The 26728-nt window shown below is 39.2% G+C and overlaps 2 protein-coding genes across 35 annotated transcripts in view; both read left to right on the top strand.

Moving 5' to 3' along the window:
* Positions 1 to 19311, top strand: part of LRRFIP1 (LRR binding FLII interacting protein 1) — a 136966-nt gene extending 117655 nt beyond the window's left edge. For 21 of the 27 annotated variants that reach the window (XM_061607740.1, XM_061607737.1, XM_061607743.1 and 18 more), the window contains 3 exons: positions 2331 to 2423; positions 3243 to 3384; positions 4571 to 8064. In XM_061607740.1, coding sequence (XP_061463724.1) covers positions 2331 to 2423; positions 3243 to 3384; positions 4571 to 6648 — 2313 coding nt within the window. In that variant the 3' untranslated portion in view covers positions 6649 to 8064. Of the gene's footprint in view, positions 1 to 2330; positions 2424 to 3242; positions 3385 to 4570; positions 8065 to 12396; positions 12447 to 13500; positions 13616 to 15015; positions 15096 to 17180; positions 17286 to 17996; positions 18349 to 18388 lie in introns of those variants that run through there. The other 6 variants (XM_061607741.1, XM_061607754.1, XM_061607755.1 and 3 more) reach the window with 5 other exon arrangements.
* A 2615-nt stretch (positions 19312 to 21926) lies between these two features.
* RBM44 (RNA binding motif protein 44) overlaps positions 21927 to 26728 on the top strand; it is a 53898-nt gene continuing 49096 nt past the window's right edge. For 3 of the 8 annotated variants that reach the window (XM_061607728.1, XM_061607724.1, XM_061607726.1), the window contains exons 1-2: positions 21928 to 22104; positions 24181 to 24556. In XM_061607728.1, the coding sequence (XP_061463712.1) occupies positions 24226 to 24556 (331 nt within the window). In that variant the 5' untranslated portion in view covers positions 21928 to 22104; positions 24181 to 24225. Of the gene's footprint in view, positions 22105 to 24180; positions 24557 to 26217; positions 26321 to 26728 lie in introns of those variants that run through there. The other 5 variants (XM_061607727.1, XM_061607729.1, XM_061607725.1 and 2 more) reach the window with 5 other exon arrangements.

Below are 26728 nucleotides of genomic sequence, written 5' to 3'. Positions count from 1 at the left end.
AAAAAAAAAAAAAAGCTTCGCTACCGAGTTTCATCCCAGAGAAATGTCGCAACTCATTTAAATGACTGGTAACTTAATGTCCTTCATTTTAGACCAGGTTGGATAATCTTGTCTTGGCCTGGTAAACTGAGGTATGATTGAGCCTTCTGCATGCACATACAGCCCCTTCACTTCTTCCGTTGTGGTCCAAGCAATAAAACCCCTGTGGTTTAATATAATTACTTGTTCCAAAGCTGATAAGCATAGTTTCTCAGTTTGGACAAAACAGGGAACTATGGTTAATTAGAAACTTCCTGGTTTGATTGCTTATGTCATGAAGGAAGGAGAGAAGGGGCTATGTGTGCATGCAAAAGGCTCATTCATATCTCTGCTTATTATGATTGTTGAATGTGGCCAATATTTAGATATTATAATAAGTCTCATGACTACTACAGCACATTGTTCTGCCTGCTGATGAGTCATTTTGCCTGCAAGCAACTTCAGCAGTGTGCCATGCTAAGCAATGACTTGCCATCCCTGCTAGCAGACAAACTTGTGCGACTTAAAAACCAATCATTCTGTCCCCCTTTTCGTATTTTAAAGCATGAATGTGTATAAAGCTGTCACTGAACACATTTATCCTAGTGGTGGTGTTTGTTTTTTAATTTTTCATAGCAGTTTACAAAATAAACAATAAAAACATCAATATAACAGACAAAATAAATCAATAAAGCATTAAAGCAATCTTTAAAAAAATGTAAATGTACTGCCTTCAAGTCGATTCCGACTTATGGCAATCCTATGAATAGGGTTTTCATGAGGCTGAGAGGCAGTGACTGGCCCAAGGTCACCCAGTGAGCTTCATAGCTATGTGGGGATTCGAACCCTGGTCTCTCAGGTTGTAGTCCAACACCTTAACCACTAAGCCACACTGGCTCTAAAATGAAAGTGGACTGCCTTCAAGTCAATCCCGACTTATGGCTGCCCTATGAATAGGGATTTCACGGTAAGCGGTATTCAGAGGGGGTTACCATTGCCTCCCTTTGAGGCTAGTCCTCGCCAGCTGGCTAGGGCCTGCTCAGCTTGCCACAGCTGCACAAGGCAGCTCCTTCCTGTCCACAACTGCCTGCTGGGGGGCAACTGGGCTCCTTGGGACTATGCAGCTTGCCCACGGCTGCACAGGTGGCAGGGCACGTAACCCCTGAGCCACTCACTGTGGGGGTGATCTTTAGCTGGCCCTTGACACCCAGGAGACACGAGCGGGGATTTGAACCCACAGACTCTGGACTCCCAGCCAGGCTCTCCTCCCACTTTGCTATACCAGCATCTTAATAAACAACAATGGTTGTCAGTACAAGAAACAGAATGGGCAAGGAGCATCAAAAACAAAAGATCAAAACCAGCACTTTGAATTATACCCTTGCTCAAAAGTTATAGATTGGATACAAGTCAATAATTTTGGTTGGTAGGATCCCATGATGGATTTTAAAGAAGTGATCTGGCAACTACAATACAGAGGCACATGTCTGTTAGCCTTCATCGGATACTGCCAGAGTGGACTCCATACAGTAATGCAGCTAGAAACTTGACCTTTTAAAAAAAAATCTTGTAGGATACTACAAGAAGTTCAGGATTGTGTCCTAGAGTTCATCTTGCATGTTCCCTAGTACAATAGTAGACCAGCAGATATAAAACTTCTTGGTATTCATGGTTTTAGTACAGAATCAAATGTATCTTTAATACTGAACACAATACATTTTATTCCCAACTATATTGTGGCAGTAGTAACAATGGGAAAACTTGTTTGCCACTAAATTAACGGTAGAATATTTTACAATGATAACAAAAGAAACATTAGCTCACCATTACAATTCTGTATGGTTGTGTTAATCAAGGAGAAATTTACCATAAAGCCATAAGAATAAAAAGAGAAAACCAGGAAACCTGGACAAAACCATAATGAGTGGCGATGGGCTAGTGACTTAGAGTATGTATGAAAACAACATTTATAAGGTCCAAGGTTTTACAAAACAAACTTGTTAACAAATTTAACAAAACAAACTTGTTTGTATTACGCATCCTTCATGCCTCTATAATAGTGACATTTCAAGTGCAACTCGAACACTATTGAAACATGGCCCATTCTTGCAAATGGCAAGAGAGCTTTCATGGCACCCACAAATACTAAAATAAAATTCCTTTCTCTTCTTGCATGCAAATTCCATAATTCTCTGCATATCTGAGACCTGCTTATCCTTATTGCTAATTTCCTTACCTTTTTATTTTTTTTGCTTTTCCTCCCATCTTTTCTCCTCGTCTCTTTATCTTCTGCTTATTCCTTGAAAACTCAGGCATTAGAGAGGCAGAAAGAGTTCTTTGATTCCGTAAGAAGTGAGCGAGATGATCTTAGAGAGGAGGTGATTGTGCTGAAGGAACAATTGAAGGTATGCAGAAACAACAAAAGAAGCAGTGTAAAGGGGTTGAGTAATCATTTCTGTGTACCAAGAAAAAATGGCTAAGGCTTTGCATTAGTGGTGAGCTAATAGTTTAAATAAGTGTTGATTAAGTGAGTGCATCTTTCTGTTTTTATTTAGTTTTATACTCTAATTGTACTGTTCTGTCAAATGTATACTGCTACATTTTGACATGGTAAGGGTGAACTTTGGATAAAAGCATGTAAACTATTTCCTGCTGTTTTGACAGAGGCCATAGGCCATGCCAGTGGTGTAAACCAAAACAGTATTGTGAACTGTTTTCCCTTATGGTCAGTAGCAGGATTCGTTAGGAACATCTTCTGCTCAAACCACATTAAAACAAATTAAAGTCACAAAAGAGTATGTGTAGTGGACTGGGTTCCAAGTTACCCTTGAAACTAGTGTGGTGGAATTGTGGACATGCTGAGTTTGGAAACAAAGTTAAAATCCTTGTTTGGCTATTTAAGTTCATTTGTTAGATGGGTTTGGTCAAGTCAGCCAAACCTTTTTCATGAGATAGCTAATATGATAAAATGATGCTCTGAACTCCTTACACAAGGGCAAGGATTTTTTATTTTTGCACAAATCAAGATGTCAGTTAAATCTAAATACTATACAGCCTCCCTTACTATACTGTCAAGATATTTTTATATGTATCAGATGTTCATTATACCTTCATATGATCACACACATGCTATGTGCCATCTCTGATTTGTGTCTTTGCAAACAAATTTCGTACTCATGGTAATGTAATGGTATTATAATGTTACTTTATTATTTCACTCACAGCAACATGGAATAATCCCCAGTTCAGAAGTAACAATCAATGGGGAAACATCTGGTGATATAAATACCGATGGATTAACAAGTTCTTCCAAGATTGTTCCAGGGTCAAGTCATGTCCCTAAGATAGCTGGGGAAGATACACTAGGTAAGTGTCTGCCTTCTGTCAATATTTTTCATCACTTTGCTTGAACTTTTATAATCTGAACAACTAACTAATCACCAGCATGCTGCTTATAAAATCACTTCTGTACATTTTATTTTGTGCTTAATGCCAACAATCACTTCAAGCATATTGCATTTTATCTTTGCCTTTAACAGGGGATATTAAAGTAATTCCATTTTATTCCCTAAATCCAGGGAAACAAATGCTTTAAAGACATCTAAGATATATAACAGAACATGCATACAAAGCCTGTAACCACTTTTATTGAGACAAATATTGAACAGGCAATCATAAATGTCCTGAGTGACTCTGAAGCTGCTTTGGTTCCCTGCCGGACATGGGGAAAACTTGAAAACTAGATTAGGAGCACATGACATTTTATAAGATTAGGGAAATTACATGGAATTACAACTTTCTTCTTTTTTCATTGACTTGTATATGTTAGAGCAATTTTTATTGTTAGCACTGTAGTGATAATTTTTTAAATACCACATTTACAATGAGCAGTTTTTGACACCTAATATATCTCAGGGCAGTAGAACACAATTTTAGGTAAAAAATATTTATAGCTTCCAAACAAGTCAGAAAGGCAAAATGAGATACTCAATTTATGAAGTCATTTACTCTTATGAATGAAATTAAGACATTAAAATACATGCAACATGAGAGGGAGACCAAACATTGCTGGCAGTGTATGGCTCAGCTTCTATTTATGAGCAACATAACAACAAAAATCCCCTTTTTTCATCATTCTGAATTTGTATATTCTTTTGTTAAATATATTTGATTAAAATAGATTTGACCAATTTTCATATAAATGTATTTAGAGTGCCAATTGGCGATGACAGTTATGTTACATTATGTTATGTATTACTAAATGAAGCTGCTGAAGTGGATATTTTCATTTGAAAACCTTCATAGCTTTAATGACATTTACAAATGCAGTGCAGTTGATACCAGGGGAAGGAAGCACATTTTGCTGACCAGACCACTAACTAATTCAACTGCTGCTTTGCCTTCACATAATTGGCAAAAACTGATCTTTCTTAACCAGTTCTTCTGATTCATTCTCTCTTCTGGGCTTTAAGTGGGGAGGTAAGTGTTAAATGTAACACAGTTAAGTAGTCTCCCTATTGTGGTCCCTTCAACTTTCTTAATGATCTTTTAGGCAGAGCCAATGAAGTGGAGATGAAAAATGAGATTTTGGAGAATTTGGGGAAAAGAGAAATCTTGCAGAATACTGAGCATGAGGAACACACAGAGGAGACTAAGGAGCAGGCAATTGTACAGGAATGTTCGGAGATAAAGACGTTGCATGCTGATGAAAATGCGGAGGCAGAGAAAATCACTGAAGGCAAAGTTTTATCAACATTGTTATTAAATAGTGGACTTGAGGAACCAGCTAAAAGTCATTCAGAGCATGTTCCAGGAATTGTTTGTCCCCTTGAAAACAGTGGTGTAGTTGAATCAAGGGGGGAAGGGGGGTCACATGGTGATACCATAGAAGTGAAAGAATCTGATGCAAATGTTGTAAATAAAACTGGTAATCAAAATAAAATCGCAGGTCCAGCTACTGAGGCTAATCGGCAAATAGACACAGGTTTAGAAATACTTCCCCAACAGCAAAATAAAGAAAAGCAAACAGATAATGTAGTTGATGAGGCAGAAGGCGATAATAATGAAGTATTTCAGGAAGCTTTGGATTTTGTAAATAACAGCCAGATGGCAATTTCTAGTCAGTTAGAATCACCAGAACTGGCAGAAGATATGCTTACCAAAGTGCCAAATATTGATCCTTATAATGAACAGCCAGAAAACAAGATTGTTGAGAGTGGTCTGCAGAGTCAGCTTCTCAAAGGTGGGGGTACTGAAATAACAGATAAAGCAGAGTGGGATAAAAATGTGACTGGTGGAATGAATGAAGAGAATGAGATGGAAAATGCAGTTCTGCAGCCAGAGTGCAAAGGAGCAGCAGAGCAAACAGAAATGTTATGTACTGGTGGACATACATCAGATGAGTTTGTAGAGGCACAAAAACAAGTTGAAATTGAAAAAACTCAGCCCCTGTCTTCAAAAGATGATACATTTTTTGAAGGGGAACAAACGCAGCAAGTGATGGAAGCCAGTGAAAAGAATACTGAAGAGAGTCCTACTGAAGAGACTGATCAGAGGAAAGCTTTGTTAGAAGCACTGGATGCACATTTAAATTCTGTTAAAAAGAATGAGCAAAGTATTGTGAAAGAGGATCATACAGAAGAAACTGGTGTAGATGGTGTAAGTTACAGTGAATGCCAAACCCCTGAGGAAAGGAACTTGGACCTTGAGGATAATTCTAAGAAATGCAGGGACATAAAACCAGAATTCGTAGACGATGGCAAAATTCTGTCAGACACCCAGATGACCCATGAAGAAGTTGCTGATGACAGTCATGAGGAAGACTATAATCCAACACAAGTTAATGACTGGCCTACAGAAGATCACAGTGTAAACAAACAAGATGAAACTATTCAGGAATCTGCCAGAACTGCAAGTATAAAAATGCAGGACATTGAAGTACCCAAAAGAAATGAAGAGAACAAGAATCAAAAAGAGACAGAAGAAAAGGTTCTTGATGTTGTGCCAGATATTGAGAAGGCTTCTTGCTCCTCACAGAAGGCTGAAGTCAGTGGTCAAGAGAGAAAGCTTGACAGTGAAGAAGAAGAAGAAGAAGTTGTGGAAGAATATCATGAAGCATTTGATTTTGCTGAGTCTCCATTTGGACAAGTGGAAACTATTGAAAGGTGTGATAACCAGAATAATGAATTGGAGAAAAATAATCACCAAACACAAGAGAGAGAAGAAATGAAAGAAAGTGCAGCACCAAATGTAATCAAAGAAGACTGTGAAAAGGAATGTAGAGATAAAGGAAGAGCTATTGAAGAAAATAAAAAGGATAAAAGCTACCAAATCTCAGCAGATGAGGTGGTAACCAAAAGTGAAAATATCCTGCAGCAGCAAGGAAAAGAATTTGAAGAAGCTGAACATTTTCAACCTGAACCCTCTGTTTCAGAGTCCTCAAAGGCACAGTGTGAAATGTTGGAAAGCGCAAGCAAACAGATGTTAGGTGAAATCAGTATAACCCAAATTGCTGAATATACTGCAGAGCAGTTGGAAAAGCTAGAAAATGCTGTGGATGAAAGCCAAGAGGAAACCCAGATGGGTAAGAAAGGTAAAGGTAAATCTCGGGAAGATTGTATGTTATCATAACCACAGAAGCTAGGTCATTGTTGCATGTTACATACCAACCATCTGATAAGTTACAGAGTAAAAATGTTCTTTCCAACAAAAGGTCAAAGAAAACATTCTGCTTCATTTGAAAGGAAAAGTTTAACAATGGAACTGGTTTCACACTCTAAATACATTTTATACAATTTATATCAATAATTAATGCATATGAAGATTTTCTTACCTCTCAGGTTTTAATTGCTATTTATCATAGTAAAACAAAGCTATTAATCATACTAATTCCTAATCAAGTGTCTTTAATATTTTCACCACCAGTATAATATGGTATTTGATCTCCCCCACTCTAATATTTTAATGAAAGCTGAGATTTGAACGTATTTAGAAACTGACCACGTTATCTAACAATTGTCAGACACCTTTTTATGTGATTCAGCTTGTTACAAAGCACTGTAGCTTCGTTACCCTTTCAAATGTTGATCATTGCCAGAGGGTGATAAAATTGCACTTTATACAGGTTTCATATTCACACATTCCAAATGTATGTCACTGCTATTGCCAAAAGATAGATCAATACAGGAATTTTGTGTAATAGAATTAATGAACAGAACTTGCAAGTGAAAAACTATTGGTTTGCTAATAGGAATAAGTGTACACTTTAGCCTTTTCGTATCAAATCAAACCTTTGCTAGGTTGGATTCAGAGGACGTTAGTCACATTTAGATCCAGTAAAAATCAATGGTGCTTGAGTTATTCATGAGAAACTTTTCACATTGATTTCAACAGAATCTAAACAGAGTTGACTCACTCTGAATTGAAGCCACTTGGTTTAACAGATATTAATTTTAAGCAAATATTAATTTTTAAGCAAGTGTCAACTCGTATTGTGCTTAGCCTTTCTGAGTAGTAATTTCTGCAAATTATTACATCTATTTTCTTAAGTGTTTATATCATATGTTCTATTCCCTCTCCCCCGAAAGAAATAGTTGTAAACAAACATTGTCTTGCATCTAGAAGTTTTTCCTCTTCCTCTTTGCAGGAATGTAGGCAAATTTGAATGACTTTGTGAATGCCTTAATTGCTATTTAAAAGCACAAAACCAAAGATAATGGCAACTGCTGTTTTATGCATATAACTCCTATTTATCATACTGCTTTAAAAATCAACTTAGAAATGTTTTTTGAATAATGGCTAAAATAAATATGGATAATTTCTAATTTTTCAGTGTGTGTCTTATTTCCAAATGTGTACTAACTAGGAGTATTTTTATTGCATAAAGAAACTGTGTGTGTTAGGCTGTTACAAATAAGGTAGGATCAAATATTTGTAGAGCTGTAGCACTATAATAATAAATGTATTTAGGTAATAAAGCATAAAGAACAAAATGTGTATCACACACTGAGTTGTATATAGTAGAAATAAACTTTTAATACTGTGAAATGACTCTTGTCCCCTTTTTGTAAAGTGCTTACAATTAAACTGATACTGCTCTTAATTTTTCTTTTATAAATTTATTTAAAAATATATTTAGCTGGCACTTAGCTGGTTTATCTGTTCTATTGGTTTTTTAGATGTGTCAGTCCTTAACAAAAGTAGAGCATCTGTTCCATGCCAATAGTATTAGAAGAATTTAACATGAGTGAGTTGTATCCAATAGTGTTGCTTAACTGACGGTAAGGCCTACATCAGGGAGCCAAGGAAGGAAGCAATTTTCTGCACTTCCCCCTCCCCTGTGTAGCCCCGTGCCCAGGCCCACCCTAAATCTGCTCCAGAGGGTTGGAGACCCTCCAGTTTTAGGAGAGGGAATAACTGAAAATTGCTTCCCATTCTGCTGACAGAAGCGTTATCTTCACCTGAGCAACACCTTTGGCTACAGTCCTCTAACTTTTAACTTACATAATTAGATCGGTTTCTCTGAGAAAAAGCTTCCCATGCCATGGAACAATATTAGAAAACATAGTGGTCATGATCCACAGATGTGAATGCCTAGGATGACGTCAAAATCACTATACAAAAATGACAGCATTGAGCATTGATAGCCGCATTTCTGGATGGTGTCCTTTCCTTCTTTGTTCACCAACAAAACTACAGCTTCTCTGTTTTTCTTCCCATTCTGCCCTGGTCCTTGAATTGAGAATATGCCTGAATTCTAGGGAAAACAGTGATGATCACTTGGGCACCAGACAAAACCAGAGCTATTCAGTAGTAGTGGGAAACTGGATCCCAGTGAGCCAGATTACTAATTCCTGACCCCCTGCATCCATTTGACATGTGAATGGATCCAAACTGATTCCTCTCCTGAGGAGAAAATGCCCTGTTTGGAGGCAGTGACTTGAATGCAAACTGCCTCTTCTCAACATTGAGTTTTAATGTCTGTTTTTATGATGTTTTAAAGTGTTTGTAGTGCTTTTGTTTGCCGCCCTGGGCTCCTGCTGGAAGGGCAGGATATAAATAAATAATTAAATAACAAAGAAAGTGAACCGTATGACTGCACTGGGGGTTCCCAGCTGATCACAGTGGGGCTCCCTGTAAGCACCAATTAACTGACTGGTGTTTACAGGGAGCCCTCTTGCAAAGAAAGAATCAGGAGTGCACTTCAGGCTTCCTATTGTTCCTTCCTAGCTGGATCCATACCGGCCCAACACCTGACATCACATATGTGGGGCCGATGGGTGTGGTTTGCTAGGAATGGCCTCATGGAGCAAACTGGGACCTGAACCAGGTTTGATTAGGTCTGCAGGCTGGAGGTTCCCCACCTATTCAGCTTTCATACGGACAAATGAATCTGAAGTTGTAAGAATTCATTACAGAATCAAACTTGAGTCATGTTAACAATTGATTCGCAGCTATTAATGTGAGAGCTTGCTTTGGAGTGCCAATCCTCTCATAACTTTCATTTCAACCAGTTAAAGATTTCCTTATTAATCATATTTAAAGGATAGTTTGGTGAAATAGTGTTCATAGCTGCAGCTGCTCTGAGATCACTTTCTATAAAATAGCTACCCTACGCCTTGATTTATGGCTTCTCCCAACTATTAAGGAAGAGATATGTGGGGCAGACAGGAGTAGAGTGAAGAACTGAGGAAGAAAACGATAGTGACATTTCCTCTGTTATTAAAAACAACAAAGCACATTATGCAATTGGTTTTCTCTAGTTTGTTTTCCTTGGAGAGATATATATATAGCATAGGGAAACATACTAGAGTGATAATGAGCAAATCTATCTTGCCTGGTATCTTAGATTGTACAGCTAATGCCCCCCCCCAAAGTATTTTACAAAGATTATTCCACTCTCTGTACACCGAGTATCATTCCTGAAACATTCTGATTCTTCCTCATTCTTTCATCATCTGTGTTATTTCTTTTTAATGTTAAAGAGGCAACGATCATACATAAATTTAAAATACCGAGAAGGTTTGGAGGCAGTTAATGAGCTGATACTGTGCAATTCAGCTCTCAGTGGGTATAATAAAAACACAAAAGTCTTTGGTGTTTTTCATGCAGGAGTCACTTTTCTGTAATAAGATCCCACATGGATGGGGTCTGTGTGTGATTTACACAACCAAGTGGAGTCAGCTCATGACTCAAATTTGCATATGCTAATTTATTTGTAATAAGAACTTAGGTCTTCAAGCAAATTAAGATAATTTGTGGCTGGAATCTCACCAGCGTTGTGCTTTGCAGCACACCCATCAACCCTATAAACAAAGGGTTTTTAAAAACTATTTATAGAAGCAACAGGAAGCTTTGGGCCTAACCCAAAAGACCTGGACTCAGGCCCAAGGTGGGACTGATTGCATGGGGGGAAAACGGCACACAATCAGCCTTGTTCACATAGGTGTATTGTTCACACAATGTGCCCAGCTGCAACGGGTCATCACAGAAAGGTGACTCCCACCTAGCTGCAACTGTGTAAATCCAAGTGTATTACATTCCTAATTTTTAAATTGAAATTGTTATTGATTGTCTTTAGACTGTGTGTAATACATTTTCATTTCATATGGCAATTATGCTGGGTCAAAAAAACAGCCTGAAGTCTACAACAATGATTATCACCCAAGTTAACTTTTTTTTTGCAGGGGACTTACTAATTCCAATTTATGGAAATTGCAGTTTAGCCTCCTAAGTTGTTTGAGCTGTGGTTTTCTGTGTTACAGATTTTATGTGATATTTCAAGGTCTATTAATGTCATGTTTGTCCTAAATAAAAGTGTTAAGGTCTCAGGTCTTCTGTCTTCAAAGTTTATAATGTGTACCATAAAAAGAAAGAATACCCTGTAATCAGATACATAGAGTGAAACACATAACTATACAATTGCTCTGTTAGAACGAGATTCCTTATATTGTAAGGCTTCTGCTTATATCCAGGGCCAGCCCCAGGCATGCCGGGTCCCTTGGACATCAGCTTCCCCTGGGCCCTGGTGTCTGTGTGTCTCTGTGTGTGTGCGCACGCACACACCCCCACCTACCTGTCACCTGTCTTTTAGCATTGCCATTAACCAAGATGGCGGCCACGGTTTCCCTAAGGGGATGAAGCCTCCACCGCCATCTTGGTTGATGGCAAGTGTGCATGCTATGCACGCATATCTCTGCCATCAACCAAGATGGCGGCAGGGACTTCAGCACCTTAGGGAAACTTTGGCCGCCGCCATCTTCATTAAGGGCAATGCTAAAAGGCAGGAGACAGGTAGGTGGGGCAAAGGAATGGCGGGCAGGCGAAAGCTCCTGTCCTGCGATCCGTGACTACTGCCGCGGATTCCAGAAGGTGAGCGGAGGGGCCCCTCTAGCTCCAGGGGCCCTCAGGTCGGTGCCCCACCTGGCCACCCTTTAGAACCAGCCCTGCTTATATCCCTTCTGTTCTGAGCATAATTATTGGTTTCTAGGGAAATGTGTTGCCATATCTGTACACCCAGCATCACTTCTTTCTAAAGAGTAACCTTCCCATTCAATATCCCATAAAATATCACTTGAAAGTTCTCAAAAGTAACTTGCAGTGTGGTGGAAGTGCCTGAGCATGGGGCAGGTAGCGATACAGTATCCTAATGTCTATATTCAGTTTAAAGCACAGGAAGTATAATGATCATGGGATGACTTCATAAATTATCTTTGAGAATATGATTTTTTTTAATCTGGAGAGTAAAACGCATGCTTGTTTTCACATCTTAAGCTTTTAAGATGTTTTCCAGAAAGTTTTGCGCTAAAAATCCCCATTAGCCCCAGCCAGTGCTGCACAGGGCATCAAGTTGGGGAAGGTGGCGCTAGCAAATTTTTTGGGAATGAAAATCTCTTCTCCTGGACTTGAAATATTTCTCACTGAAATATTTCTTAACCTGGAAAAATCCAAAACCATTCCATATAACTTTTTTTTGTAAATTAAAGAGTAGTAGAGTTTTTTTAAAAAAAAAATTGTAACTCATTGTAATAGTATGTTGATGTCTTCCTAATGCTGTTAAACTGTAAGGATTGTGAGATTTTTGTATTTCAGTGTTTGACCCTAGAGTTCTTGCATGCTAACCTGCAGTAGAAGATTAGCCGCTTTGCATGCAGCTGGGTGCTTCTACTGAAGTGACAAGCATGTTTTGTGAGACTGACATAACCTCCCTTGGCTGAAACCCCTTCCCAGTCCTGTTTGTGACCTCATTTACCATGGTACGTGCATAACTACCTTTTATCATTAGTTCCACTAACCTTCATCGTTCTCTTTTTCAAATTTAATACATCTTTCAGTTAACAATATCAACACAGAGTTCTTCATTTCTCTTTTTTCTTGTAGACATTAGATTGAAAAACCTTGTTGATGAACGAGAATCTTTACTTGAACAGGTAATCAAAAGTTTACTTCCTCTGTTTTAGTCTCTTTAGATGTTGCCAGTTGTTCCTCTACAAACTACAACTGATTTACAAGATCACATTTCTCACGCTATTTATTATTATTTATTAAACTTGTATACCGCCCCATAGCCAAAGCTCTCTGGGCAGTTTACAATTGAATTACGTTATTATTTGAATAGTATGAAATGCCTACATAGAGTCAAAATAGAAGACGACAGTGGGCCATTTCACATAAAAGATTTTTGCACTTGGGTGTGAGGGAGTGTAAATGCATATACATGGTGTGCACAATTCTTGTGCGTAAAGGTGCTTGTTCCTTAAAAGAAAATATGTGTAAGCAGATATTAGAAAAGGACTGGGCTCCCTTTAAAAGGATAAACCCTGGAAAATATTTACGTGCTTCACATCTGATGCAGTGCTTGTATATTCTGTATACTCATACCTGCATACAAAAATATCTGAATGAAGCAGCCCTACCATATTATTTGGCAATTGCCAAGTGAACTTTTTCTTTTCATTCTTTAATTCCAGTACAGAACAATAATATTAAATACATTAGTATAGCACTGTGTCCTCACTGACATGTTCTTGGGGGGGGCGGCTGCTCCCTCCTATCCTTAGCATTTTGCACAATGCAGTCCACTGTATCAAGTTGTCATTTTTTTAAAAAAGTGTTCTGTGTAATCATAACAACACAATCTAGGTAGCTAATGTAATATGGCTTCCCAAAACTTTCTGCTTTAATTTTTAAAAAGAGAAGAATGTTTAGCTGCTGTGGTTTGGGAAAATGCTGGCAGTGTCTGCAGCTTCTATTTTCTGCATGACCTATAAACTTCTTCTATCCCTTACTTTGTCCTTCTGCTGTCGCATCATTCCTTACAAAAAGAATTTCAAATCCTATAGAAACACAATTATTGGTTCAGAAAATGATAGCAGAGCAAGCTTAAGGAGAAATACAGAATATTTTAGTTCTAGTTATTCTGTTCACATATACTGTATTTTGTTTATCTCTTAGTAAATTGATTAAATTATTTGTGGTTTTCAGATTAAAAAATTAAAAGCACAACTGGGAGAAAAGCAGAATAGTAAAATGGAGAATTTACATTGGGAAGATGGAGTCATAGAAAACGGCACAGAGATGCATGTGGCTGATCTCCAAAGTAAGGTTCATCCTCAGGTTGAAGATTCTGTGTTTAACTCTCAATGACAATACCTAACTTTATTTACATAATGATCAGGGGCGTCACTACCGGGGTGCGGAGGGTGCGGCCCGCACCCGGGTGTCACCATGAGGGGAGTGACACCCAGAGCTGCCCCGCGCCGTTGCCCGGCAAGGCTGCTCCAACTCCTCCTTGGAGGCGGGTGGGTGGGTGGGCGGGCAAGACCGGGAGCAGCGTCGGCGGGGTGAGGGAGGCGCGCCGGCGTTCCCAGGCCTTCTCTGGGTGGGTGACCCTCTGGCGCGCGCCCTCCCAGGGGCATGGACGGGGTGGCTGGCCTCAAGTGCGCGCGCACGTGCGCACGCACACAAGGCCAGCTACCTCGTCCATGTCCCTGGGAGGGCACGCACTGGAGGTCCACACCCCCTGCACTTCCGCTAGTGATGCCGCTGATAATGATTATACTAAACAGAATCAAATGGGTTTGATTATTAAGGTTGCTGGTTGCTTTCTGACTTGCTTTCCCCTGGATACTTTAAAGGTACAACTACTATTCTTCTGAGCTGTTACTCTGAATTCTTGTTTCTTAAGCTGAACCAAGGGGGACCCTTAGTGTAATATGGAATTGAATGAGTGGCTTCTCACCTTTCTTCTGATGTCAACAGATATAAGAGTATTCTTTGCAAGCTAATAATTCTGCTCACTGTATGGTCAAAGCTGGTCAGTATTAGAGGGACTGGAGACAGTATGAATGCTTTCCAAGATGGAAGAAAATTGGGTTTATTTCCCAGGCTCCCTGAAGTTAGGAAGGGGACTTGGTTTGGCTATCAGCAAAGAGTGTTCACTACAGTGCAACAAAAAGGCCTCGGTTTATTTATTTATAGCATTTTTATCCCACTTTGTAGCCCCCAAGAAGCTTCCAGAGTGACTTACAAATGTAATGGGGGGGGGGAAACAAACTTACCCACTGTTTCTTAGTTACAGAATTCTTGTAATGACCAGCTGAGATTGCAAGAAGAGGTGTCAGAATTTTCTGCTCTGTCAGCAAAACAGATGAAGTTGCCCTGTAGTCCCATTTCTCTCCTTCTCCCTCTCCTACAGCCTGATGGAATGGTTGCTGTAGATGACAGCTGAGGGAGGTTTTGCTCCTAGGATAAAAAATTAAAGCTACCAGAGATCTCATGGAGATAAAAGTAATTTGGTGCATTCTGCTGGGTGGGTTTATCAACCACCAGAATATGAGAACATCAGATATACCATTGGAAAAATGGCATCTGAACAGACCCATACATTTTTTACACTGTAAATAAATTGCAGTATATTTAAATGATCCTTGATAATGTGGGATAGAACTTCTTCTAGAATTGTTTTGATGGCTGACACTATTTTTCAATTTTCTTTAGGAGATACAAATAGACAAATCAGTGACCTCAAATTTAAGCTTGCAAAGTCTGAACAAGAAATTACTGCATTGGAACAGAATGTGAGTTTATGACATGTTTATAGCACTCTTGAGGTGTGGAGTTACATGCAGATATTTGTACTTTCTTATCTAGAAATGTTGGGGAGGGATACCCAGGCTGTGATCCTAAGCACATGTGCTTCAAAGCAAATTCCTGTGGAGTGGAAGTTGTTTATATTTCAGTTCTAAACATATTTGTTTAGAAATAACTACAGCATTTGGAATAAGAATAAGAATAGCTTAATATGTTTTTAATAATGTTTTTAACCCTTTTTAAAAGTTGTTTTTTAAAATGTTTTTAACGCTGTTTTGTTTTAATGTATTTTAAGATGTTTTTATGATGTTTTAAATTGTTTTTAGCGCTTTGCCGCCCTGGGCTCCTGCTGGGAGGAAGGGCAGGATACAAATTAAATAATAAATAAAAAAATAAAAATGAGAAATAGTTGACATTTGGCCCAATGAGTGTAATTGCTCTAGATTAATTGAAAGTTTGTGGTGGGTTGCCATGTTGCTGGCAATTACTTTTGTGGCGCATAAGGAGCAAAAGGGCAACAAACCTCTCAGTCAGAAGGGTATTGACAGGATAATGGTCTTAAACTGCTTCCAAAACCCCCCACAAAAACCCTAGAAGTATTTCTTCAGAGTATATCTCATGTAAATATTTAGCTGGCATTGAACAGTTTGTTTTGAGTATTCATAGTAAGTTTTTGACATATAATTTCCTTTTTAAAAATTACTAGCTCTGGCAGCTTAAAATCAAACATGTATATATACAGTTTTGCAAAGAGAAGCAACCTGTGATCCTTCTTATTCAGTGACTCTAAACATGTTTAAAAAACAATGTGAGGAAAATACTTTCTCCCAATTATGGGACTGATTGTTATGAACACATTGTGCTAGTTCTTCAACTGTACTGGTTCCTGGTTTGTTTCCAAGCCCAGTTCAGAGTGCTTCTTTTGATCTTTGAAGTAATTCGCTCCTTGAAGCCAGGGTATCTGCCTCTCTGTGTGTCTGCCCTTACTTTCAGATCATCATTGGATGCTCTTCCCTGGGTTCCCACACCATCTGAAGTGCAGCGGGTGGTTACTGGGGAATGTGCTTTTTCAATGATAGTTCTCTAGCTTTGGAACCCTTTCCCAGTGATGCTTGCTTGGGGTTCACACTGATGCTTTTCTGGCCATAGGCAAATACTAACACATTTTTCCTTTTAACTTTTAAACTTGGTTGATTTTTTAAAAAAGATTGTGGCTTGTAATATATTTCTTGTTCTTATAGATTTGCCACTTTTAGCTTATTTTTAGTTATTTTATTGGGTTCTTAATATTTTACTGCAAGAAACCCTGAATTTTGGAAGGGTGGGGTATAAATTTTAACAATGAATAAAAATAAAGACATCATGAACAAGCTGTGTAGCCCATCTTTTTATGAGTTAAATTAACTGAAAAATATTTACAGGCAAGCCACACTGAACAAATTAGTCCTATATGCTGCTTGAAATGTAGTCATTGTGGCTGGGAAGCTGGTGGGATCTGTTTTTACTCATTTAACCTCTGTTCTTTAATACCCTTGTTCTTTGCATGGCAGCAATCATATTTATCATCTTGTTGCATTTTTACTTGCACTAAAAGAGAAGCAAAAGAGGTTTCACCTGGTGCCTCTCTTAATAGGAAGATAAAGATTCAGTGGGAAGCTGGGTAAGAGTTGGGAGGTTGGGATTTGGTCAACTTATTGTTTGTCTAACTGGCTAAAATTTAGTTTTAGAAATTCTCTTTTGTGAATAGTGTTCTTGCCAAGTTATTGCCCTTTATATATATATTAGTTTAATGCTCCTGCTTTGTGGTTGTAATTATATGTGCGTGGATGATTTGTTAAACCTAGAAAGGGAGGGAGGTGCTCCCATCAGAGTGGTTTTGGGTAGGGGGTGATATGTTAATGGGTTTGGATAAGTCAGGTAAGGATAAGAGTGATCTGACATCTGTCATTCATTCCCTCTTCTGGCTATTCCTCAACTGACTATTGGCTATTGATCTGCCAAAAGGGAAATAAGATCAACAGAAATATTTTGTTTTACATCTGTCTTAACTATCTTAATTTCTTTCATATTAGGTAATACGACTGGAAGGTCAAGTTGTTCGTTATAAAACAGCTGCAGAAAATGCTGAAAGAATAGAGGACGAATTGAAAGCAGAGAAACGTAAACTCCAAAGAGAGGTAATCAATGCTACTAAATCATTTTGTGTAAAATATTCAGTACCAAAAATTTGAACCAGGAATATTGATGAAAGTTTAATCTGTATTCCTGAGTAGAATGAAAATAAGTTTTATAACATTTTTATGTAGGGATAAAATCTCCAAACTGACATAGTTTTGTCTTTTAAGCCAAAAACTAAATGCAAATAATCTATAATGTTTGAATGATTAAGGCTGATTTGAGTTGTGCAGTACTACACTATGGTGACAAACAGTGTATCTGTATAATCTGATCCCCATGCTGCTCCAGCATCTGCTGGGGGAGTTTTCAAGTGGTAATAAACTTGTATGTGGCTTGTTTCCATACTAAAATTGTAGCTCTTGAAAGAAATTGAAGACTGTTTGGTCCCTCCTGCTCAAGGAAGGCTTCCAAACAAATTTATCCATTAAATAGACAAGCACTTTTCATGGGGAGGAATCCTAGGCCAGTGGTAGAGCACATGCTTTGCATGAAGGAAGTCTAAGGTTCAATCCCTGGCATCTCCAGATTAAAAGAAAAGGATAATGTTGCAGGTGATTGGAAAGACCTCTTTCTGCCTGAGGCCTTGAAGAGCTGCTGGCAGCCAGAGTAAACAATACTGAACAGGATGCACCTATCCTTTGACTCCATAGAAGGTAGCTTCATGTGTTCATATATGTTCAGTTATTGTTTACTTTCCTTTTTTTGTGTAGAAATTGGTATAGTCCAGTGGACAACCTATTGAACTAGGATGTGGAAGACCTTGGCTTCACCATGGATTTACTAAATAGACCTGAGTAAACTACTGCGTCTTCAACGTTACTGGTTCATTGTAGTCTCAATAGTCACACATATACAGGATCTGCACCTGTGCAAGGTAACCTGTCAGAAATTTATAGAGCTTTAAAAGACATCTCTAGAAGTTTCCAAGATGTTGCTCTCACAGGCATAGATCCCATGTGTGTGAAGACCTCACAGAGAACCTCAGTTACAGATAAAAAAAGCTGTCTTTCTCAAGCTACAAAATTGGAATCAGTAATGGTTACAGGGTGAATTCTACTACCTCCTGTACCAAGCTTTCAGTATAATTTCTCTTTTATTTCAGCTTCGTTCAGCATTAGACAAAACAGAAGAGCTTGAAGTAAGCAATGGTCATCTAGTTAAACGGCTAGAGAAGATGAAAGCCAATCGGAGTGCTTTACTTTCTCAGCAATAGATGCCAGCTTTTGTTAGAGACTACTTGACTGACAAAAATAAGCAGAGGCTTATGTCTGTACCTGTTTGGGATGCTTTGTATCATGCCTTCTGAGAGCAACAAAAATCCAAATACATGAAGCCATTTGCCGTGTGCCACCATATTGAGGTTCCGCCTACGCAAATTCAAACCTGATGCATTATATGCATAAAAATAGCTGCTCTAAATGCCTGTCCTTGTAGATGCCCTTCTATGCTATACTCTTGAAACGCATGCAGTACAGTACCTGTATGCTATTTAACAAGCACACTGGGCATCCTGTAAGCTGCTCAACCTGCAAGGCACAGCAGCTGGCTCTTGACAGACTGAAAATGGTACCGAACATAAGAAGAATTAAACTGGAACTTGAATTTTCTTTATTTCTGGAAATTAGTGGAGGAGGAGGACAGACTTTCAGACTTGCTGTTATGCAGCGTCTGCAACTGTAGCAACAGCGATAGTGTTTTCATAGCAGTCTTCATTTACAAACACTGTGGAACCACAAGCCATTATGAAGCAAAACTCCTTCAATGGAAATCATGGAAGAAGATGGTCTTGGAAGCAAAAGTGACCTTAAATGACTTTGCCAATAAAAACAAACGGTTATGGAGGGATTTTTGCGCCTGTTCAATCGTAAGACTATTTTATTTCAGGGTCAATAGGCAATAGCTTCACTTTAAAAAATTACAGCTTTTATTTGTATTTAATCCTTGTATTTGGAATTTAAGTAAATTACTTCTTTTCAAGGATGTAATGTTGCATAAAAATAAAACTGCAATCCCATGTTTTAAAAAGCGGTATCTCATTTTATTGTACTATAGCCACTAAATACGTATCAAATGTGTGTTATCCATTGTCAGCCTGCCTGCAGAAGCCTTGAACCTTCAGCCATTTTCTGAAAATAGCTCCCTTCTCTCTTCTTGGAGGTATGGAATAGCACAGCAAAATCTGTGTCTGTTAGGGCACTAGTTAGAGATAATCAGCAGCCAATGGCAATAAAAATGCAGTCCAAAAAGCAACTTTCTTATAGTAATGAAATCAATAGCAACAAAAAGCTGAAATGTATTGGTTTGGTTTTTAAATAGAAAATAAATCTGTGGTATAACTTTGCTAAATTTATAATCTCCAAGAAAACATCCAAGAACGTGAACTATGTAGGTTCCTGCACCAATATATAGCTGCTCCCACAGTTATGCTTTATTTTGTAACTTATAATCAGTGTCCTTATTTCTCATCACCTTACATCTCAAACAAGTTGATATACAAGAGACTCGTCAGTGTTTTCATTGTATAATCACAGTAATAGATCTCTCTTGCTAACATGTTAGCCATCTTTGAGCTGGAGATTCTGCTGCCCAGTATATACTGCATCTTACAGTCGTGGGTCAGGTTCTTTGGCCAATCCCCACTGGAGGTGCAGTTGATGGGTACCAGAGACAGGGCGGTCTCCAAGGTGAATACTCTCCTGGGAATGCATATTCCCTCCCCCAACTCCTTTCTAGATGGTCTGTAAAAAAATTTCATTAAGGCAGACATTAATTTATTGAATTTTCATCTGACAATAGCTTTTTATATTTGAATTTTTATTGTACGTTGCTTTGGGTGCATTGCTATGGAGAAAAATGGGTGAAAAATAAAATGAAATAGTGTGTGATCAGCTGTCCGGCACTGCATCCAATAGACCACAGCAGGGGAGACTAATGTGGTGTGGCTGAAGGAGAGCAGGTATTTTTGGCTTGATGCATCAATGCTAGAGTGCTTACTTGCAAGGAATTCCTTTACTGCTTCTTGTACATGTGAACTTTGAAGCACAGCACACGAACAGGCCCCGAAGAGGAAAAAAATGAGGATGAGCCTGTTGAGGAAGTCTTAGCTAAAATTCCAAAATTGAATCAAGTAAGCTGGGCCAATAGTTTAATCAATAAAAATAAATGTTGGAGGGAAGAAACTCTAACATCATTCTCCAATCTGCTATAAGAACGTTTTCTCCTACTAATGTTTTTTTAAAAAATTGTTACGTATTGTTTAACTTGGTTTATTTGTTGAGAGATAAATATATATCCAGTCTTTATAGGGAAAATGCCCAAGGTGGGATAACAAAAAGGTTTTGCTTCAGGCCCATGACAGCACTTCATTTAATATTTATTTATTTAGTACATGTTCTAGACACAGACTACTAACAATAGTGTTGAGGCAACTTACACCTTTTTAAAAAATATGCAACGGTAAGGTGTAAAGTCAAGTGTTAGAAAATCGATTAAAAATGTAGCTCTCAGCTTTCTTTCTCCAACTTCATTTGGCATTAGGTGTAGACTAGGCTGCCATAGCTCATTCTTTAGTGACACCCTCACAGCCGGTGCTAATAGGCATTCTCAGCACCTCCAACTGAACAAGCAGGGCCAGGCTCTGAGCTTCCCCTGGGTCCAGTATTACGAGGATAACAAATAATGACATACTCCCCTGATTTAAGGATTACAACCCAATTATGACGTGCTTTGTACACTTGAAAATGCTATATAATTGCCGGGTATTGCTGCTATTGTGCAGTTAGATAATTTTAGACTCTGGTGTTACACTCCCAACTCCTTAAAGTGGGAACGAGTATTACTTCACTTCAAAATGTGGTAAAGCAGTCGCCCCTGCCTTTGGGCGGGGTGGGTGGCTTTCTCTTCCTTGTGTTGAGTGGACGCCTGGAGGTCTGCCCCAAACTCCTGTCCCGCTCACTCCAGTATCATTCTTCAAAAACACTCCAGGCCCAGACATTTTGCTCTAGTAAATTCTGTTCAAAGACAAACCTGCGGCGATCAGCTCACAAAGTTTAATTCTCATCTTCGTATTGCACTTACAACCAACCTCCTCAGCCACAGAAGTTGATTTAAATGCATGCAAATAGAGCCTTTCCCAACCAGCGTGCCTCCAGATGTTGTTGGACCATCAGCCTCAGCCAGCATTGCCAATGGTCAGGAAAGATGGGAGTTGTGGTCAAACAACATCTGGAGGCACCATTGGCCTCGTTTGAGAGAGCTTTTTTTATAACAAACGCAAGCCCCTTTCCTCATGGTTAAAAAAAAGCCCCATGCAGCCATCTATTCAGATGCTTGGCCACTTCTTTCTGAAGCATTCCAAAGCAATCCTAATCTCGTCTAAATCAAAAGTAAGTCCTACTGAATTCAACAGGGATTGCTCCCAGCGACAGCGGCCAAATTCTGAGACAACCGTCCCTCGCTGTCCCGGGGAAAAAGCGAAACCCCGCGTTCCGCCACGCCTTGGAAACGTCCCTCCATACAGAAGAGGCCGCAGGTTCCCGTGAGCGCGCGAGCCCATTCTGCTCCAATCCACAGGAGAAGGGCGTCCTACAGTCAGCCAATGGCGATTTCCTTCGAGGGGGGTATGCCCTCTATAAAAGGAGCCTCGGTGGCACGTGGGCTTCAGTTGCTGGGCTGCCCGGGAGGCTCGCTTGTGGCGGTTTCTTTGGTTTTGTGGAGGCGGCTTAGTTGTCGGGGCGGAGTTAGAGGCGCTTCGTTTGTGAGTCCTTCCTCGTCGCGGTCCCGACACTTCTTCATCCCAAAACACCTGAGCGGGGCGGGGTAATAACTCTTATCACCGCGTTACGGGAAGGTGTTAAGAGTGGAGCGTAGCTAAGTAAAGAGCCGCCCTCTGATAGCGGAGCTGCGCGGGAGAAGAGGATGGGCATTTCTCGCCCAAACGGGGTTATGTTAGCTGCCTTTAGTTGGTGTGCTGTTTTTTATTTTTGGAATTCAGCCCCAATTTCCGCTTCAGAAAAATGGCCTAAAACTCACTTCTGTGTAAAATATAATATGTTGCCCTCTGGGTGGCGAGTTTTCTCCATATGCCAAAAAACTGGTTTTGAGAGAATAAAACCGGCCTCTCATCTAGGCGGAATTTCGCTCCGTCTCACCCAATCAAACTTCTCGCCCTCATCTGTCAGTGCTCTTGATCAGGTGTGGGGAACCTTTGGCCCTCGGGATGTCTAACTGCAACTTGCTGGGAGTGATGGGAACAGTAGTTCAGCAGCTTGTGGAGGACCAAAGGTTCCCCATTCCTCTAGACAGGTAACAACAGCTCCTAGGCTGGTCCCACAATTGAGTCATAGTAGTAAGATCACCGGTATTTTCTTTGGGGCTCTTTCGAGCAGATGAGAAAAATGAGTAGCGGGTGAGAAAAGAGGAGAAAGAAAAGACTGTGTATGGAAGAAGTATGGGTATAGATAGTAATTAAAAGTAGACCTTTGTTGCACATTGGGGTACCCCAGCTTTTAAGATCAACTAATGCTAAACTAAAATACTCCCTAAAGTTCTCTAAGGTGTTATAGGGACTTCTGAGATAGTCTCATGTATGAAACCAGCCATGTTTAAAGTGTTGGTGCAGAGGCTGCCTATAGTATAGTAGACCGGCACCACTGAAGACTGAACTGTGCAATTTTTATTTATTTATTTAGAATATTTATGTCTTGCATTTCCCTAAAATGGCTAATAGCATTTTAAACCAATAAAATTCCTAGTCTTCTAGTTGACTTCTGCAATTGAGCAGGCCTTCCTTTGTGTGAAGATCGGTAATAACAGAATTTTTATACCATTACTCTTTTCTTCCTAGAAGATTGCAGGTGAATGTTTTGCATGCTACATTTGTATAAGCAAATGGGCCTGACTGAATTCCAATGTGAAAGGATAATGTGCATGGCTTCTGCAACACACCACTTCTGTGGCATATGTACAGGAGTTCCTGGACACACAAATCAATGCAGAAATTATTTTTGAGAATAAAAAACTTAAACATACTGATTTAGAGCAGTGATGTTGAATTGCTCACTACAGACTGTCATTTGCACCAGTGTGGAATAGGCTGAAGTTGTTTGAAAATGTAGCTTACCCAGCCTTCAGCATAACTCTGTCAGGCAGTAAATGCACCTTGCACAATTACACTGAGTGGCAATGGAAATGCTATGTAAATAATAATAAGAAAGGAACTGTTATAATGTTAATAACTTTACTGGAGAATATTGTGATATAAATTAAAATGTTTACTAAAAACTTTAAGCAATCTATAGCCAAATATTAAAATAAATTGGCTCTACTCATTTGAAATTAAAGCATTTGATGTATATTATTATTTAATACTTAATGTTGATTGACAGTGGTCGGGATCCAAAGGGCTGCATTCCTAGTTCTACCTGCCCAAGAGGATTTTAGACCTGGATTTCTCAGATAGCAATTTCTTATGCTACTAACCAGTTAGTTCTGAAACTGAGGGGATTTCCCTTCATTAGATTGTGATAATGTCTTGGAAGTATGCTGTTAAAAGGGGTGGATCAAAATTCTGCTAGATATGCAAAAGCCTTGGGTGTACCTGAAATAGCTCTTTAGATCATAGCCAAAAGTGGTTTTATTTACAAAGAGAAGCGTACGGTACAATCCTATATAAACTTACCTTTGAGTTAGCCCCATTGAGTTAAGTATAGAATTGCACTGTTACAGTAGTATTTAAGAGGTTGAGTTGACTGACCAGGATTTAGTTACACATATTTATGCAGTTGGAATGTATAAGAGATGTACTGTTTTGGATTAGAAAATTTAATGGCAGAATGCTTTAGTTGTTGGCCATTCCTCTTTTTTATATATGTGTCTATTTTCCTTGCTTTCCAGGAATTTTAATTGGCATGCTCTCACCCTGTCACACATGTCTAAAATATGTCATGCCTACCTTATTTTAATGAAAAAACATACATTCAGCCATTATTATGTGCAAGCCCATGGTTTCTGAGAGATTGTCCACTTTATGGTCACGTCATATCAGTGGTGCCTTTCTATTTTCATCCAAGAGTGCATGTAGCCACACCTGAAATCTATAATCCTGTGACTATAGATACATCCAATCTATTTGTGGTAGCGCCTTCTTTCTCACCTGTCATTCTTAATCATGGGCAATGGGGAAACAGTTACTATAGATACACTACTGCTGAAATGAATGCCAGGGGAGTACAAGTTCTAGAGAAGCCAAATACTATTCATAGCTTTTCAGGTGAGTTACTTTTCAGTAGATTGTCAATTCTTGGTCGTAATTTTGCTAATACAATTTGTATTGTGGACAGTCTTAATTAAAAATTATAGTTTATATTTAGTTTGTGGGGCATCTTTTAACTGTTAACAAAAGAAAATGGTAGAGGTAGGAAATCCTGTACAACTTGTTCATACATAAGTTATAAAAAGCTGTTTTATTATGTTTGTGTGCTTCATTTAGTTTACTTATGGAGAGAAGTAGTTTTGGACTTTGGGAAGATTCACTGGCACCCATTCTTCCTGTGCTGTACTTGCGATTCTTACCTGATGTATTAAATGTAAATGTACTGCCTTCAAGTCAATATGGCTATGAATAGGGTTTTCATGAGGCTGAGAGGCAGTGACTGGCCCAAGGTCACCCAGTGAGCTTCATGGCTATGTGGGGATTCGAACCCTGATCTCCCAGGTCATAGTCGAACACCTTTACTACTACAGCACACTGGCTCTCCTACCTGATGTATTAGGGGAGCGAAAATATTATTTGTCTGTGGTATTGGTTAACCAAATGATGTTTTCAACCACTGAGGGGAGGAGCATGAGTTATGTGATGATTCAGAATTTCAGTGGTTCTCAAACTGGGGGGCAGGTTCCCCTTAGGGTCCCAAACACCTGGAATGGCAGCACAAAGCTCTAGGAACAGATAGTATCTTTAGGCAAATGGAGCCTAATTCCTCTTGTCTTCTAAGACACATAGATGGAGTGAATGCTCTTTAAAGGTGAAGAGGATAATCTCCTAGAGAGGTGACTCACTCACTTGCCCCACCATCCTGATTTGATTTGGGTAGAAATACTGCATTGTTCCAGTAGTATTTTTCTGTGTGTGGCTTTAGAAGGTCACTTACTCTATTTCCCTTCCTGGTGTTAAGCTACATGTATGTGGCTGGATGAAAGAATCTGTGCATACTTTTGTGAATTGGTTGGTGCTGGGCTTGGAGTTAAGCAGAAGGTAGAATACATTAAAAAGTGTGGGGGCAATTGGGACAACCAGTATTTCCTTTTAGTTTTCTTTGGTAAATATGCTTACTACAAAGTTGGTGGCCTGTATGCGTTTTGTGGTGCAAGGTAAATATGAGAAGGCAGTTTTAATAATACTCTGTATACTATTGGACCAATCCTAACTGGGACTGGAGAGGCGCAGAGTAGTGGATCCTTCACCACATTTGAGGCCCTTCCAGCTCCTTCCAGACAGGTCAGAAAGTGGTGGTTTTTTTCTTTTTTTGTTGTTGTACCAGGTTTAGGGCAGGCACATCAGAGGGGGATCAGGCCTTTCATGGCATCTGGGGCTTTGGATCTTGTAGACCAAAAGCCTCAGGCATCCCCAAACCCCCACCCCCCGTTTCTTGGCTTTGTACTGCTACAGTGGAGCCCACATCCCAAGCCAGTAACATTCCTTTATACAGAAAGACAAATCCATGCCATCCTAATGCTTCAAGCCAACAACATGGGGGGGGGAGAGATAGGATTGCATCCTAAGTTCTTGTTTAAAGTGACAAGGTTGAAGTTTTCCTTTCTGCTTTCTAATCTTCATGTTATTAATGGCTCTGAATATGTTGAAGGAGGATTAAAAATTACTTATGGGTATGATTCCAGTAGATCATTATACTTTATTTCTCTTTTCTGCAGTTCTGAGAAAAAGAAAAAGGTTTGAAACTGATCTCTTGTGTGGATATGAAATGTGCTTACTTAAAAGTTGTGAACTCAAGAAGTCCTCCTTTGAAGGATTCAGGTGTTTATTTAGTAGAATTATATCCTGCTTTTGAATCCTCAAAGAAGCTAACAACATTTATGAAATACAACAGATAACCAAGAACTATATGCTCAAATAATAATAATAATAATTTAATTTGTGGGTCGCCTATCTGGCCAATGACCACTCTAGGCGACGTACAATTTAACAACAATACATTACATCATAATAAAATACATCATAAAATACAATATAACAATAAAACAATAAAACAGTTCCAGTACAGAGTAGTAGGCTATTGGTCGTAAAAATTTAACCCTCCCCGTAAGTCCCAAAGGCCTGTCTGAAGAGCCAGGTCTTCAAAGCTTGGCGGAATACATTCAGGGAAGGGGCATGTCGAAGGTCATACGGGACCCAAAACCCAAAACTACTAGCAGATGTTCCTTT

This window comes from Rhineura floridana, chromosome 2, assembly GCF_030035675.1.
Source record: "Rhineura floridana isolate rRhiFlo1 chromosome 2, rRhiFlo1.hap2, whole genome shotgun sequence".
NCBI classification, from domain to species: Eukaryota; Metazoa; Chordata; class Lepidosauria; order Squamata; family Rhineuridae; genus Rhineura; species Rhineura floridana.
Note: the sequence above shows the minus strand (reverse complement) of the source record. Positions and strands in the feature narration are given on the sequence as shown.